Here is a 15,679-nt window from a genome sequence, read left to right as displayed (position 1 = left end):
CTACCTTATATATATATATATATATACACACTATCCATTGTAAGATAAATTACCCTTTTATGGATATTTCACTCGTAACAAAATAGACAAAAATTACAAAATGATCACTGTTTAGTTAAAACCAATGCAGTTATTTCAATACTGTAAACAGTCAAGGGCAGTGGATGCATGTCAATTGTAAGTCATTGAATGAACCTTTTTACAAAAAGTACTATGATGTGTCATAGATAAGTAGCCTGCTTTGGTAGTACAACTAAAGAGGTAATCCCACTCACTACCCACTGTGCTAGCATTCAAATCAAAACTCACAGCCCCAACTTTAACAGTCTGGTGTTGTTTCAGCGACTCACCGCTGACTTCGTCTGAGGAGTCCTCATCTCGAGGTTTTCTCGGTTTATTCGTCCGCTTAGTCATATCGGCGGCTTTCAAAGAGAAGGGGTCCTTTAGCCGCATCTGAAGCTCTTGAATAGGAAGATGAGGAGGACAAACATAGGACTTACTCTACAAAGTTAAACTACTTTAACAAAACTGTGTAGTAACAAAGATACATGAATGTTGCAAACGCCTGTAACTGCCCTGATCACTTTACTGTCTGTAGCACACAAACCAGCAACAGTGCATGAGTATCTGTACAGTGACCTACTACAGTGGATCTAAAATGAACCTGTGAGGCATCTTTAAGCAATATTTTGAGGATATGTACATTTGCACCACATGAACTCTGAGCTTGTTTCATACATAGTCCTCACTTTAAGAAAAGCTAAATTTGCCCGAGGCATTCATTTGAATTTGAATGACATCAGCTTTTCAAAATTTACTTGTGAATCATTTTAATGAATGACTGGCTTAGGTGTACATCCTAAAGACATCAGCCCATACTTGATCTCTTCACTGGGACATCAGGCCTGTGCTGCTGCCACGTTCATTGCTTGCTCGTTTTGGGGGGATTTACACCTTCAGTCTTTAGCAGGTGAAACACTGCTCAGGTGGACTAAGATCAGGGGAATGACTTAACTTAGCCTGTCGAGAATATTCCACTGTTTGGATCTTATAATTCATAGTGGCTCATAGGTTGAAGATGATTATCCTACTGCACCTTTACAGCTGAAAGTCACACTGACGTTTCCATGTTAAACCATTGCACAGGAGCACTGAGCCAAAACAACAGATGATGTGCGATGTGCAGATCCATATACTTACGGACTGCATAGTATGTCAACGAGAATAAATATAGCCAGCCAAAAAGGTGGTACTATGTGAAAGATAAGTATTCAGTATTGTGCAATAACACGGTTAGGAAGCCTCAACCTGCCCCGACAATCCAATTTAGGAACGCATAAGAGGCATATATGTCGTATATCAAATATATTTTACCATCGAATGAACAGCTTTTCCTAAGTTCGACTGGGCGAAAAGGCAGTATGAACTCACCTCTTTATTTTAGCTCCTATGTTGACTGTGTTAGCTAACCTGAAGCCAACAGTGAGATGTCAACTCTTCCTGGCTAGCAAACAGGCTAGCTACATTAGCTTGTCAGGACAAATAAAACATTAACGTGTGTGTTTTATCCAACAATCCACGGAGATATTAAGGCATTTCAAAGAAAAGTACAGGGTGCCGACAAAAACAGGACAAGTATCTTAATAATTGCTCGTTTTTGCCTTTGATTTTCAATTATTTTGTCGAGCTTTCGGTAGCATCAACTAGCAAACTAGTCAACATGTGACGCAATACGGTGGCTCAGTTTGGCCTAATGCTGCATTCACGAACAATGGGAAATCTCCTTAAAAAGGCAAAGCGTCACAGGTTCTGTGAAAGAGCTTTTCTACGTTTTATAACACACATATAACTACAGAAAACGATTTGTTATGTTTTATTTATAGAGACCAAAATCAAGGAACGGTAGTGGACATAGTACGGTGCCCTACTGTGTCATACTATGAATGCATGTAACTGTATGCAATGTGGCCTCAAGTCTTTCTTTTTATGTGATGTGGAATTCGTGGTATCATCAACACACATCAATTTCAAATTCAATCATTTATGGTACAGCATTAATTTAGATGGTGTATATTTAGTTTTGACAACAAACAGATATAACTGATAGCAGGATAGCTGTAGTAGCCCGAGGCGCAGCATAGTACTACTATTACTATTTATTTCCTGATAAATCGCTGGTCAGATGTGGACAGACGTGCCATTGTCGCTGTTCCGTCTTTCCCCTGAGCATGAATGCATCATATATTATGTCTTTGATAATTTTAGTTCAGGTAGTTAAATCTACTTCCAACACATGACATTGACAATGGGTTAACCTTTGAAATATTAAGATAATGACTTGCGTTTGCACTTGCTAAGTAAGAACTGAAAGGAGGGAGTGGTTTGTCCTTCTGGGGATCCATACGTCTGCGCATGCGCGGGTCAATGTCGGCAGGCTGACTGTGAGCAGTGGGTATTTGTTATACTAACGTTAGTTGTCTCACGTAGTATTATTAACTGCGTACTTACGGGTTCATGTTGACGGGGTGTTAATATAGAGCGTAACACAGGGTGTAACTATCCCATGGCTCTCAGAAGGTGTTGCGGGTTAGCGGGGGTCGCTCCGAGGCTGTTATGGAACGTCCTGCCTGGAGCTTACGTCCCTGGACGAACCTCTGCGTCCAGCCTTGTCAACACTCACCACGGTTGCAAAAGTGAGCTTTACATATAACGTTAGCGTTGTCTTAACTTGCTGCGCTGTTCCCCATGTGTGGGCAATGTCATTGTGAATGTCAGCCGGGTGGCTCGTTTTTGAAATTGTCCACATGTTACGTTAGCCTTTGACATGTCTGTTTTCGCCTTCTGCTACAGCGTTGCAGCTCCGCAGGTTCAGTTCTGCGCCACCGAGCACGGATGTGAGCTATGAGCAGATGAAGCAGCTCCTGGCGGGCCGGAAAGCTGTAGTTATAGATGTCAGGGAGTCCTGGGAGCTCAGGGAGTACGGCTTCATCCCCGGGTCAATCAACATTCCGCGTGAGTGTTGTTTTCCCTAAAATACATATAAACTTAGTTTTAGCTTGGCAGGGATGTAAGACCAATATACAAATGTAGTACCCAAATAGTTTATCCTATGTGCGGGACATGAACACATTTGGAAAACATGCTTCAATGCCACATTCCCAGTCAAATAAAATATATTTCAACATGACACCTGCAGACAAGCTGCACAACTCTCTTCATGGTTAACATTCCTTAGATAATCATAATAAGTGTATCGAGGTACGATGCTTTGATGCTGCTTACAACGGCTCCCAGATCACACCTTCATTAACGTTTTGTTTTCCCTAACAGCACAGATTTCAAGTTCTACTGGCCGCAACTGAGCTGTCTGTGCTTCTTTGACTTTGCAGTGGGACAGGTGAACACTGCCCTCCAGCTGGGTCCGGACGAGTTCAATGAAAAGTATGGCGGTGAAATGCCCCAGCAGACAGATAACGTCGTGTTCACCTGTCTGGCGGGGGTCAGGAGCAAGACAGCGCTCAACGCAGCCGCCTTGTTGGGATACAAAGAGTGAGACATGTCTCCTTGGCACACATCTGTCAAAATCATTGCTTCTCACCTCATCGTCAAGTCATGTATAGAAAGTGTTGAATAAGATTACTTGTTATTGTGAGTTGTTAAAAGTGTTTATTTCTCCCAGTCCGAGCTTGGATCCCCAGAAGGACATTTCTGGCCAGTCCGAGCCAAGGCTAGAGTACCACTGCCCGTTTATGGCTGGAGGTTATATCTGTTATATCTCATCATGAGACAGAATCAAGTTTCACCAGCTTGAGATTATTGCAACTGTTGCTGCGCAACGTCAACCCATCATGCAGTGCTCTTTTAGAGCTGCCACATACCACATGCAGAGAGTTACTTATTAACAGTACATTCAAACACAAATGCAGTTTCATTTTTGACTCGCCTCTGTTTATGCAACGTTTTCATCGACTTTCTTTCTTCTTCCCTCTGTTGCAGTGTTCAGCATTACCTGGGCGGCTGGCAAGACTGGGTGAAAAATGAACAGCAGAACTGATCCAGGGATGTCGAAACAAGAAAACAAATGCTAATTTAAAGCTTTTAACTGAGATCAGACTGGCGAGCGAGAGCGCATAACAAGGAGTCTTGTAAAGGGTTTTTAAAATGTTCATTGACTCTTCTGTTGTTTTCCTCATCTGTGAATCCCAAAGACTGAAACCAGAGGGCTCAGCACACATCAACAAGTCCCATGTCTGCTGCTAACAAAAATACATTTAAAACTATACTGCAATGTTACTTTAAGTTCCTTGTAATTTAATTTCATCACAGAACTATTTATAAACCCTTTACAACTTCTAAAGAGACAGATATTTATAACCTGTGATTACTTTAAACCAAAATACAAATATCAATAGACAACAAGGAGTGTTCATTTCTACATTATCTATGCAAATGACTACATTTCTGTGTATGATTGTGAGTTAAAATGAAGTGGTCCTTTGCCAACGCATCAAGTTGATGCTCATATATTCATCTGCAGTTGTTGCCATCATTATTCAATAAATTAAATTATAGTTTTGATTAACAGTGATGTCTAGTTTGTGTTTTGTAATTATTCTTTTTTTCCAGGTCTTTTAAAAACGACATTTATTTGAATAACTTGTGACATGGTTGCTGGCTGAGGGGACAGCTGCACTAAGATGATCTACGGCGTTGAAGGGATGTGTCTAATAACCGCTGCGTCAGTATGAATTTGCCACCCACCCTACAGGGAACATTAACAGCTTCCTCCGTCATCCACGATAATGAATGTGTTTGTTTTCAACTACAGTATGTCGACCGCTGCCATGGACCTTGTTCCCTGTGAACTTACCCTTTTACAGCTTGAGCTGAAAGTCCACACTGGACACCGACACATGACATTCTCGTGATTTAGTTTAATTAATCAGGATTTCGAAGTGACTTACCAGATGCATGAGTAAATAATCTGGCTCAGAGTAATGCCATTTGTGTTCATATTATAAACAGTGTTCTCCCAGCAAGCAAGGGAACCCCCAAAATGATTGGACATATTTATATTTAACTGTTGAAGCAGGTCTGTGAGTCTCAATCGTATAACTAGACCCTATCATGTGGCCCGTTCAAATAGGAAAACACAAAAAGCAATAAGTGACTCTGAAAAGAAGCATGTCCATACCTTCTCAATATTGTGTTCCCCTTAGCAATTCTTATAGCTGAATAAAACATTAGATGTGGAAGGTGGGGTTGACTCAGCAGTTGAAGTAAGGGTTCATAAATAGGCCTGCTGTAATAGCAAATACCACAACGATGAGTGATGCTATTTGTTTGCCACATGAAAAGAGCTGGTCCGCTGGAGATGGATTGTTCACGTGACTGATTCCACATCTCCCCAAAAAGTCCCACGCTGCTGCAAGATCTGAGCTCAATGGAAAGCAATGGATGCCAGCTTAATCCATCAGGACAGGTTGTCACAGGAACAGCAGATTAAAAAGCATTTTAGAAATAAATGTGCTGAAAAAACTACATCTGGCTTTTAGAGCGGTTATAATTTGTGTGTGTGTGTGTGTGTGTGTGTGTGTGTGTGTGTGTGTGTGTGTGTGTGTGTGTGTGTGTGTGTGTGTGTGTGTGTGTGTGTAACCTGCGTGTTGGGTTTTCTGTGAGGGTTAATGTTGCTGGTATTTAATGTTTACAGTAAATATTAAGGACAGTGCAGCGTTTAATGACCCCTGACCAAGTGACCCTGAAGGTGTCAATAAAGAAACGCCCCTGAACAGACGTGAGCACTGTTTTCTCCCCTCATATCACTGTGCCATGTCAACTATAAACTCCAGACTACCCCCCCCCCCTCCCTCTCCTTTTCTTCTGCCTCCTTATTTCCCCTCAGCAGCAGTTAATTTAATTTTCTCTATTTTTCCTGATTACAATGGTTTTAATATGTTGAAAACACATCAGACAAATAAATGCTCAATTACGTCAAATCATGCTGGGGCTCTTTGTGCCTCATCACCTTCCAGCTTCGGCTCAGCATTCAATTAAAGTCCCTCGTCCCCATCAGAGCAGATCACGTCAGTGCTGCACCTACTGGCTGCTGCCGGACCCTGCCTGCTTGCCTGCATGTCTGCTGCCCAGTGCTGCAGACATGCATCTCAGCAAAACCCAGAGTGGTTCTGATAAAAAGGAGACTGATACATGATCGCATTCTGTGTTTTCCAGAAAGACTAATGGGTGATGCTGTCAGCCACTATAACAGCCAAGCTCTGCTCCTCACAAGCTGCTGGCAGATATTTGGTGGTCAGAGGTCAAGCCTGATTTGAAGCAGAGGTTCGACATTCCCCAGGTGTGGGCTCATGGACTGGGCTGTCTTTGACCGAGCTGGGGGTATGGCTGGCAACGGGCAGTATAAAACCTGAGGCTGGGTTGACAATCGGGGAGTGCCAACAAGGCGGAACAGTGAAGTGAAGTGCAGCAAACCACAGACAGGCCCTGCTTGAGTCTTTCCTTCATCTCCCATCAGAGAACCAGAGGAAACACGAGCGCGAACGCCGCCATGAGCCGCAGCCCGGAGAGGATCTCGTCCTACCGCCGTCACTTTGAGGACAGCAGCACCTCGTCCTACCAGGTCAGGGTGTCTAGCCCATCCCCCGCCAGGAGAGACGCCCGTCATGCATCCGCCGGTTACTGCTGCGGAGCCGGGGCCGGCGGCATGCGTGTGGAGTCAGCAGGACGGAGGACCGCCTCGGTTGCACGCAGGACTCGCATGGCAGGAGCAGGGTAAGCCACAGTGCCTACAGATGGACAGATGTAGGGTTTATGAGTAAGAGGGCTGTACAGTTAGATTATTTGACATTGTAAAACAAAACAAAAAAAACCTTATGTAAAAGTAAGTTCCTCTTTCTCAAGCTCTCTTTCAAGCCATTTTGGAAATGCCATCTACCCCTTCAAAATCCAAATGTCTGTTTGGCCCACGGGTAACCTTTCAGGGTGAGTGCAGGAGCCATGGTCTGTGTTGGGCCAAGTGGAGAACTTCCGATGGATCTGGATGTCGCTGCTGCCGAAAACCAAGAATTCCTCAACACCCGCACAACTGAAAGACAGGAGATGGTCGTCCTCAATGACAGACTGGCTGTATACATTGACAAGGTAAAACAGCCTTCAAACTAACCCCATTGTAATTATATTTGTCAGGCCTGGCTAAAAATGGCTTTCGTTGAAAAATGGGAGCATATAATGGGAGCATACATGGACAGGGAACATATTGTGGTGTCTGGATCAGACACACTTGAAATCACAGAGGAGTTTTTTTTTTTTTTGTGCTCACAGGTTCGCTCACTCGAGCAACAGAACAAGCTTCTGGAAGCGGAGATCGAGGCCCACCAGAACCGCTTTGACAGTCCATCAGGTCTGCGCCTCCTATATGAGGAGCAGCTGAGGGAGCTGAAAAAGATCGCCGACCAGATGAGAGTTCAGCGGGTGAGAAAGAATTCTCCGAGCCGCACATCGCCTCCGTTTCTCCTTTTACATTTCAGACGCTCAGCAGAGCGTGAGGACTGAATTCTTTGTTTCCGGCGAGGTTTACACCTCGCTGAGCTGTAGCTGGATCCATCCAAGCAACGATACAAGACGTCAACTTGGTGTTTTCAAGGTTCCTTATCTGGTAACAGACTTATTTCTGGCAGGCAAATGGAGAGGTGCCTCAGCGTGTTAAGGTGTCATGGAGTACAGCTGTCTTCAGCTATGTGTTATGCACAGATGAGATGGCTTGATTCTACATCTGAAGACACACACACACACACACACACACACACACACACACACACAGGAATGAAGTTAGGATATAAAATGCAAAATGCAAAAGTGGCTGATCTACATTTTGCACACCCCCATGCACACACCTTCAAATCTAATAGGCGACCATATTAATTCTGGCTTCTTGGTTTTCAGGACATTTCCTTGGCGGCTAAGGAATCCACAGCTGCTCAACTGGAGGCAATCAACATCAGATATGAGGAGGCAGTGGGGCTGAGGAGGAAAGCTGAGTTAGACATTGAAACCTTCCGCCCAGTAGGTTACATTAATTAGCCGATATCTCCTTCATCCTTGAATTCATTTACAGTACCAAACCCACGTGTTAATCATGGTGCGTGTTCTTCAGGATGTTGACAAAGCCACCTCCTCACGCATTGCCTTGGAGAAGAAGTTGGAGCAGATGGAAATTGAAATTGAATTCCTAAAACGGGTCCATCAACAGGTGGATACTATCTTCATGTAAGAAGCACGTATCTAGTTTGCCTTCCATTTTTGTATGATGGCTAACGATTTCCTTTATTCCCAGGAAATTGAGGAGCTCATGAAACGGATCTACTCAGCTCACATGTCAGCTCAGAGTGCATTCACCCTGCCTGACCTGGCAGCTGCTTTGAAACAAATCCAGACACAGTACGACGACATTGCCGCCAAAAATCTCCAGGTAAAATAATTGCACATCAGCACGGTCCGAGATCAAGTTCTCTGTGCTGTAGAAATAAATTCATGTCAATTTTTCCTTCCTTATTTTTAGGAGATGGATTCATGGTATAAAAACAAGTTTGAAGATCTGACCAGTAAGACCTCAACGCATGTGGATAAGGTTCGAAGCGTTAGAGATGTAATAGCAGGTGCCAAAAAGGATGTGAGTATCCAAAGGGAAAATGAATGAATGAGGCTTGATTGACAATCGACATTAAATTACTATAATCATAAACATATCTCCAGATCCAAAGCAAAGATCGTGACTTGGATGCCCGGAGGAGCAGGAATGAAGCTCTTGAGGCCAAGATCCGAGAGGCACAAGAAAAGTACAAGAAGGAACTGGAAGACCTGCAGGTAAAGATTGACTCATATAGTCCCAGGATGCAAAGTGGGTCACACCAGAGTCAATTCTGAACACATACACTTACCTTCATGCATGCAGACACAAAGCCAACACAATAATTAATTAGTAACAGTAATATTATGGCTCTGTTAACCTAATAGGCTCGGATTGAGGCCCTGCATCTTGAGCTGAAATCCACAAAGGGGAAAATTGCACTGCACCTGCGTGAATACCAGGAGCTTCTGAATATCAAGATGTCTCTGGAGATTGAGATTACAACATACAGGTGAAGGAAAAATGACTTATTATTGATGTAGTGCCTTGAAATATTTGAAATAAATGTAAACAAAAGTTTTGTCCTTTTCAAATATTTTATTTTTGTTGCAGAAAACTTATTGAAGGAGAGGATCTGCGGCTCTCTGACATGATGCAAACCCTGTCCCTTACCAGCTGTAGCATGGGTGCCATTGGTGGTGGGATAAGCTTCAGTGGAGGAGGAGGAGGCATGGGTGGTGTTGGTGGAATGGGTGGCGGGATGATGGGAGGTAGTGGTGGAGGTGCTGGAGGCATGGGGAGTGGAGTAGGAATGGGTGGGGGCATAGATGCAGGAGGCATGGGGACAGCTCAAGGCAGTGGGGCTGGAGGAGTGGGTGGAAGAATGGGTGCTGGTGGTCCGGATGACAAGAATGGTCCTGTTGGTAGGGCAGGAGGGGCAGACATAGGTGGCGTTCATGGATTAGGAGCTGGGGGTGGAGGTGTAGGAGCTGGTGCTAGGGGTGTGGGTACAGGTGGAGGCAGGGGAGGAGTGGGTGCTGGAGGAATGAATGGTGATGGCGCTGCTGGTATTGGGGGGTTGGGCACTGGGGCTGGAAGTTTTGGCACTGGTGCTGGAGGTGTAGGCAGTGGTGCTGGAGGTGTGGGTAGGACCGGAGGTATGGGCACCGGTGCTGGAGCTGTAGGCAGTGGTGATGGAGCTATGGGCACTGGTGCTGGAGGTGTGGGTACTAGGGCCGGAGGTTTGGGCACTGGTGCTGGAGGTGTGGGTACTAGGGCCGGAGGTTTGGGCACTGGTGCTGGAGGTGTGGGTGTTGATGGAAATGGGGAATTCGGCACTGGAGGCAAAGGTGAGGGTGGTGTTGGAATGGGTGCAGGTGGTGGCACTGCGGGTTCAGGTGGCATGAGTGGCACTGACATGGGGTTTAGTGTAGGAAATGGCAGTGTTGGTGGGGGGACGGGTGATGGGATTGGCGGAGGCATAGATAGAGATGGAAGTAAAGACCGTGGAATGGGTTCTGCTTGGATGGGTGGCGGAATCAGAGGCAATAGAGGAACTGGGGATGTGGGGGGAGGTGTTGCACTGTCAGGCATTGGTGGAATGGAGAAGATTGGTGGAGGAATGGGTGACACTGGTGGGACTGGTGTGGGATATGGATCCGATGGAGATGACGGCAACAATGAGCCCTACGCAGAGCAGGCTGTGGAGCTGACGGAGAGGAGGACGGTACTCATTAGGTAAAGGTACCATCAGGTATTTTTTCTATTTCTTTTACACATACATTATTTGTATCACAGCAGTAAAACTCAAAAAATCAGACATGCCCATGCTTGGGAAATAATTACTTAAAGTATTTTAAACCTGCTTTTACAGCTACTTTAAGGTCCAACCAGCTTCTTTTTTTATAATTGAGCCCTCTGCATTGTCTGTCCTCCCCTACAGAACTGTTAAAAATGATGATCAGGTGCTGTCGATGGACCACCAGGAACAGACCTACATCATCACCGGTGCAGCCGATGACTCCGATGACGAATGAGCAGCATGAATCCCCAATTGACCTCCCCTCGCCCTTAATCCTCCACGCCCCTCTGAGCTTTGCACTGACCAAAGCCCATGTCTGGGCACTGACCTTTGCCCTTTGCCCTGGACAAGAAGACCATGAATGACCCTTTGCCACAGAGTGAAACCTTCACCTCATAGGGTTTAAATATGCTTCACTAACACTAAACATGGTCTCTAAACTTCTGTGTGCCTTACACTCCCCCCTCTTTTCTACTTGCTGCAAATAAAGCTATCAGCATTCAATTACCTTGTCTTTTTTAGTGTTTGTGCTTGAGGTGCACTACAGGACACAGGATGTTATCAATACTATATTCATGAAATGCTGGTAAAAGCATATTTTTTGCTCAACTGAGAGAGATGTTGCTTATTTTGATAGTTTTGGCTGGGAAGTATAAAAAAGTGGAAAAAGGGAAAGGAAGTATAGCGAGGGAACAGCAAAACCGAGAGAAAGACAGAATCACCTGAGGGTCAAGGCGGTCGCCCTGACACTTTCTGGAGGGCTAAGGAATCCGTCAGTCAAATTCTGTCCTGCAGCAGAATGACGGCTCACAGCCGTTTCCTGTCCTCATTCCATCCACATGCACACCTTTTCCTCCTGTTGCTGATTGGGAGCGATTGGATCTGGCCAGCAGATGCCAAACACAGTCAGTGTCCTGCTCAGGGGCATAGAGCAGAGACATGCAACACACCAATCCTCTGAGAGAAACTGCAACAAAAGATAGGAACAGGACCAATGTTATTATGGAAACAGAAACATTGCTGTGCCATGATTGTATGACTTAAATCAAGTGAAGATCAAACACCTTTTATATTATAGCACAGTTTCTACAATCGTGGAAACGATGGGAATGATCAGTAATAAATCAAATACACATATTTATTGGTTATCTGCCTCATGCTTCAAATGTGATAAGAATACATTTTGGAAAGGATATGCTGGATAAACACTCTAATTCCTGAGAATTTGGAATACAATAAATTTAACAAAACAATAACATTTCCAACTCAAGAAAAAATGCTAAAAATCTAAAAACAAAAAAACGGAGATATTTGTATTTGAAAGACTATTAGCGAAAATCGTTTTTTTTACACAATCCAATTTATGATTCAGATGACAATATAATGAAAAACAAGCAAGATGAAACCAGATTACCGTAATAAGTATTTGGAGCCAAAGCGCCGATCTGCATCACTGTATTATATCATTGCTTAATGTATCATTTTTGCAATGATTATGCACATGACTTCATGTTGAAGCAATCAATATTTCTCTCGCACATCGTTTCCACAAGCTCATCCCACCCGAAAACGCGGGAGACAATTAGTTTGAGCCTGGAACTGTCAATCGGAGATATAATGAGCAGCCGCGAGACGGTCATATCATTAGATTACATTTTGTTACCGCGAATTAATAATGTGCAGCCAACCCGAACGATCAGCGGCCTTTACATTTAGGCTCAAGTTCAGGGAAATAGATGGACTTCTCATCAATATGATAAGATGGAATTTATTAACAATTATCAACAGACAAGCGGGAGTGTTATCATTGGAGCTGCGCGTGTGTATGTGTGTGTATGCGGAGCTCTCCATGGTGCTTCGTCTTCCCAGAGGAAAAACGGACGCATTGGAAGAGATGAGTGTTGTCGTATCATTCAAATGAATAAATAAAATATACACAAACCTGCCTTCGCAGACGCAAGTTAGTCAAAAACCATTCCCTACAAATTTTCAAATCACAAATGTGAGGCGCTTTTTATTTTTTTTAATATTTGGCAAATTTGGACACAAACTATTATTATTATCATCATCATCATGATCATAATTATTATTGTATTGTAATCATCATCATTATAATAATAACAATTATTATTATTATTGGGATTATCATGAATATTCTTGTATGACTGATTACTGCAAAATATCCACAAAAAAATTAAAAAATTCAAAATATACATTTTAACTGTCATAAAAACACCACAAGGGAAAAAAGGCAATACAATTATTCAGATATTTGTTCAGATAATAACCATGACTTCGGCCAAAACATCTGGCCTCGTTCAAACATACAGGCCAGCCAAGGTTACGTGTCTTTAAACATGCTCTTTGCCATCATAGATGTTTTGCTCAGACTTTTAGTTTGCAGAAACACGCCGCACAGCCAGTTGGGTCACTAACCTCCGTCCATATAAGAAAACGTTTTATTCGGAGCCGAGGGAGAGAGCTCCTTGCATTCACCAAGAAGGCAAGGCAAGGCAAGGCAAGGCAAGTTTATTTGTATAGCACATTTCAACAACAAGGTAATTCAAAGTGCTTCACATAAAACCATTAAAATCATCAAAACATAAGGCAAAAGAAAAGGAGATTTAACAACAATTAAAGAAACAGTGTAAGAAATAAAATGCAGTAGTAAAATGCAGAAATGCAGGAAATTGATTAATATATGAATTGAATGTGGTTCAATTAAAGGCAGCAGCAAACAGAAGTATCTATACGTTATCAATACCCTGCAGTCATATATTTTTATATATTTATATAAAAACGTGGGTCAGTTTAAACTGTTCATAATTACAATCATGTATCATTCTCTGGTCCATATGTGGCTACGAACAGCCAAAGATCAGTGTTCAGGTGATCCCTTTTAATTCAACCACAACATGATGTTCTGGTGTGTGTTGAAGAAAAGCCTCAAAACAAAGACAGAAATGATAGCTTCCAAATACACACACGTTCTCACACACACGCGCGCGCACACACACGCGCGCGCGCTCAAGCACACCACTGCACCTGTCAAAGACCAAAGGAGCAATAACACTAAAGTTAAAATATCAACTCCTTTTCCCAAACCTGCTCACCCTGTTTAAGTCTGTAGCCTAATAATGAACTTCGTTTCTTTTCTTTTTCTTTAAATACAAGGGCTAGTGTACTGAATGCACAGATTATATCTATACAGTCAAACAAGTAAAGGAGATTTAATCGATGTCTCCCTGAGACATTACGCTGCACGCAATCAACCATACACTGCCGCAGTTCTGCAAAAAGAAGGGCAAAAGTTGTGACTTTCTTTGAAACCTGCGATTTTCTGTCACTTTGTGCGTATGCTTTGGGTGGCTAAATCCCAATTAGGGTCGGCTGACACGCTGCTCTATTCATGCAGAGCCGCGCCTGCATACATTTGCCGAGGAATGAACTTCTCAAATAGATCTCCTGCTAAATGCGTCGGACAGCAGAGAGAATTGGCCTGAGTGACACTTTCTTTCTGAGGCGCTCGAGTGAGAAAAGGTATGAATTTATAAGGTACACCGAAACATATCAATTCACGCAAACTTCACACGCTTTTATCCGCGTCTCCTCATGCGAGACAAAGTGAGTTTAAGTCAGGGAAATGTGGCCTGAAAAAGCCCGGCGCAAAAAAAAAAAAAACTTTGTAGAGACTTTGAATACCGAAACGGTGCAGCCCACTTCGGTGGGAGGAAAAAAAAAAAGGAGAGAAAGCATTTTGAATGAAATCACGCATGAGCAGCGTTGAATCAGGTGCCGTTTATTCGGCTCCTCTCTAATGCGATTTTGAATATTAGTCTGGTTTAAAATCCCAATCATGTCATCTGGTGGGAGTCCCATACAAGCATAATTACTATTCAAACGCGTCGCTAATGTCCCACCCGCATCAAGGCAGCTGGTCTGCCTCTGGTGCAGCTTGCATCTTTCCCCGGGTTTCTCAGAGAGAAGAAAACACCTTTAACATGGTGGGTGTCAAGAAAGAAAATAAAAAGAGCCGAGGAAAAAGATAAACAGGCCCGTCCAAAACCTTTTTCCTCTTTGTTTGAGATCTGAAAGGAATAATAATATGTTCTGATTCCTTTGCTGGAGAGAGTTCAACCTGTCCCCGAAAACCAAAAGCAAGAGGATTTAAGATTTCTTTTTTGTAATTAGGCTATAAGAAGTGTGACCAAATAGATGTGAGAGGTGCCGAAGGTGTGGGCTTACGCGGAGAAATAAATGGATTTAGACAAACACGGAGTCATTTCCAAGACGTGGGAATCTGTGAGAAATAGGCCACGCTGCTAAGTGGGACAATGATTGGGCTCCTCTGAATGGACCCCCAAACAAAGTTTATGGGTCGACATAAAAAATGTGTTTTCTCCCGAGCTCGGAGGGGTCTTAAATAGTAGGCCATTGAAACCAGTCCAGGAGAGGTGGTGGTGAACCCTTGGCACCCCTGAAGTATAGTCGGGGAGCATGAATGCAGATCCCTGGTGGGGCATTGCTCTCTGTATTTACCGCGTTGCTTTGCACACAGGTTGTTCCTCTATATTCATGGCTCATTAATGGCCAACCAGTTAAATCAGAGCCCCACCGTTTAGACAGTTAAATCGCCCACCAAAAAAGGCTGGCAAGAGTCAGGCAGAGCCGCCCATAAAAACGTCTTGAGACTGCGATTCTTCTCCAGTCGTTATTTACGTTTATTAAAGAGACGCGGGGTTTGATTTAAGGGATGCGCACTGGCGGAATGCTGTTGATTGACTCCACGATATTGTCCCAGAATAAAGATCAGACTGTGTAATTAATGTGTCTTTTCCTTTTCTTTTTTTTTCTTTTTTTAAGAAGCATGAGGAACAATACCGCTGGTCAAGCCATGTAATTTCATTTCATTTTCCATCCCATTTGCCTCCAACACTCTGACACCGAGCCTTTTGACTGCTCTTCGGGGCTTCAGAGCGCACAGTGGAGCGGGGAGATTCACCCCCAGCGACTTCTCCGCAAACAGAAAGGAAAAGTCTTCGCCTTTTTCTCCCCCCTCCTCCTCCTCTTCCTCGGAGAATAATTCATTTCACTGTGGAGAAGTGCGAGGCTTTAAAAGAAACCAGCGCAAGGGTGGATGGGAACCAGCCGCAAATGGCGAGGCGTTAATAAATAACCCCCTCCGCACAGCCAGGCGCAAACATTGCGCCCATTGATGAGATTGTTCGCGTGTC

General features: G+C 43.7%; 3 protein-coding genes across 6 annotated transcripts in view; 2 read left to right on the top strand and 1 right to left on the bottom strand.

Moving 5' to 3' along the window:
• The window catches only part of usp45 (ubiquitin specific peptidase 45), a 30,279-nt gene extending 28,604 nt beyond the window's left edge, over positions 1-1,675 (bottom strand). For both annotated transcript variants that reach the window (XM_079275910.1, XM_079275911.1), the window contains exons 1-2: positions 1,432-1,675; positions 351-461 (exon numbers count right to left, since the gene is read on the bottom strand). In XM_079275910.1, coding sequence (XP_079132036.1) covers positions 351-453 — 103 coding nt within the window. In that variant the 5' untranslated portion in view covers positions 454-461; positions 1,432-1,675. The remainder of the gene's footprint in view (positions 1-350; positions 462-1,431) is intronic.
• A 745-nt stretch (positions 1,676-2,420) lies between these two features.
• Positions 2,421-4,584, top strand: tstd3 (thiosulfate sulfurtransferase like domain containing 3). Its single transcript, XM_079275631.1, has 4 exons — positions 2,421-2,693; positions 2,851-3,012; positions 3,390-3,549; positions 3,997-4,584. The coding sequence occupies exons 1-4, from the start codon at positions 2,564-2,566 to the stop codon at positions 4,052-4,054; spliced, it is 510 nt and encodes a 169-aa protein (XP_079131757.1). The 5' UTR covers positions 2,421-2,563; the 3' UTR covers positions 4,055-4,584.
• A 1,875-nt stretch (positions 4,585-6,459) lies between these two features.
• Positions 6,460-10,949, top strand: LOC306781943 (uncharacterized protein). Of its 3 annotated transcripts, none has more exons than XM_079275068.1 (11): positions 6,460-6,789; positions 6,999-7,158; positions 7,339-7,488; positions 7,960-8,079; positions 8,171-8,266; positions 8,351-8,485; positions 8,576-8,686; positions 8,770-8,880; positions 9,031-9,155; positions 9,257-10,381; positions 10,587-10,949. In XM_079275068.1, exons 1-11 carry the CDS (start codon positions 6,566-6,568, stop codon positions 10,678-10,680), a joined length of 2,451 nt encoding a protein of 816 aa, XP_079131194.1. In that variant the 5' UTR covers positions 6,460-6,565; the 3' UTR covers positions 10,681-10,949. The 3 variants fall into 3 exon arrangements, with proteins under 3 accessions (XP_079131194.1, XP_079131196.1, XP_079131195.1); XM_079275070.1 differs by having other exon boundaries at positions 9,257-10,387; XM_079275069.1 differs by having other exon boundaries at positions 9,257-10,397.
• The last annotated feature ends 4,730 nt before the right edge of the window (positions 10,950-15,679 follow it).

This window comes from Melanostigma gelatinosum (genome assembly GCF_949748355.1).
Source record: "Melanostigma gelatinosum genome assembly, chromosome: 9".
Taxonomy (NCBI): Eukaryota; Metazoa; Chordata; class Actinopteri; order Perciformes; family Zoarcidae; genus Melanostigma; species Melanostigma gelatinosum.
This window is presented reverse-complemented; position numbering and strand designations above follow the sequence as displayed.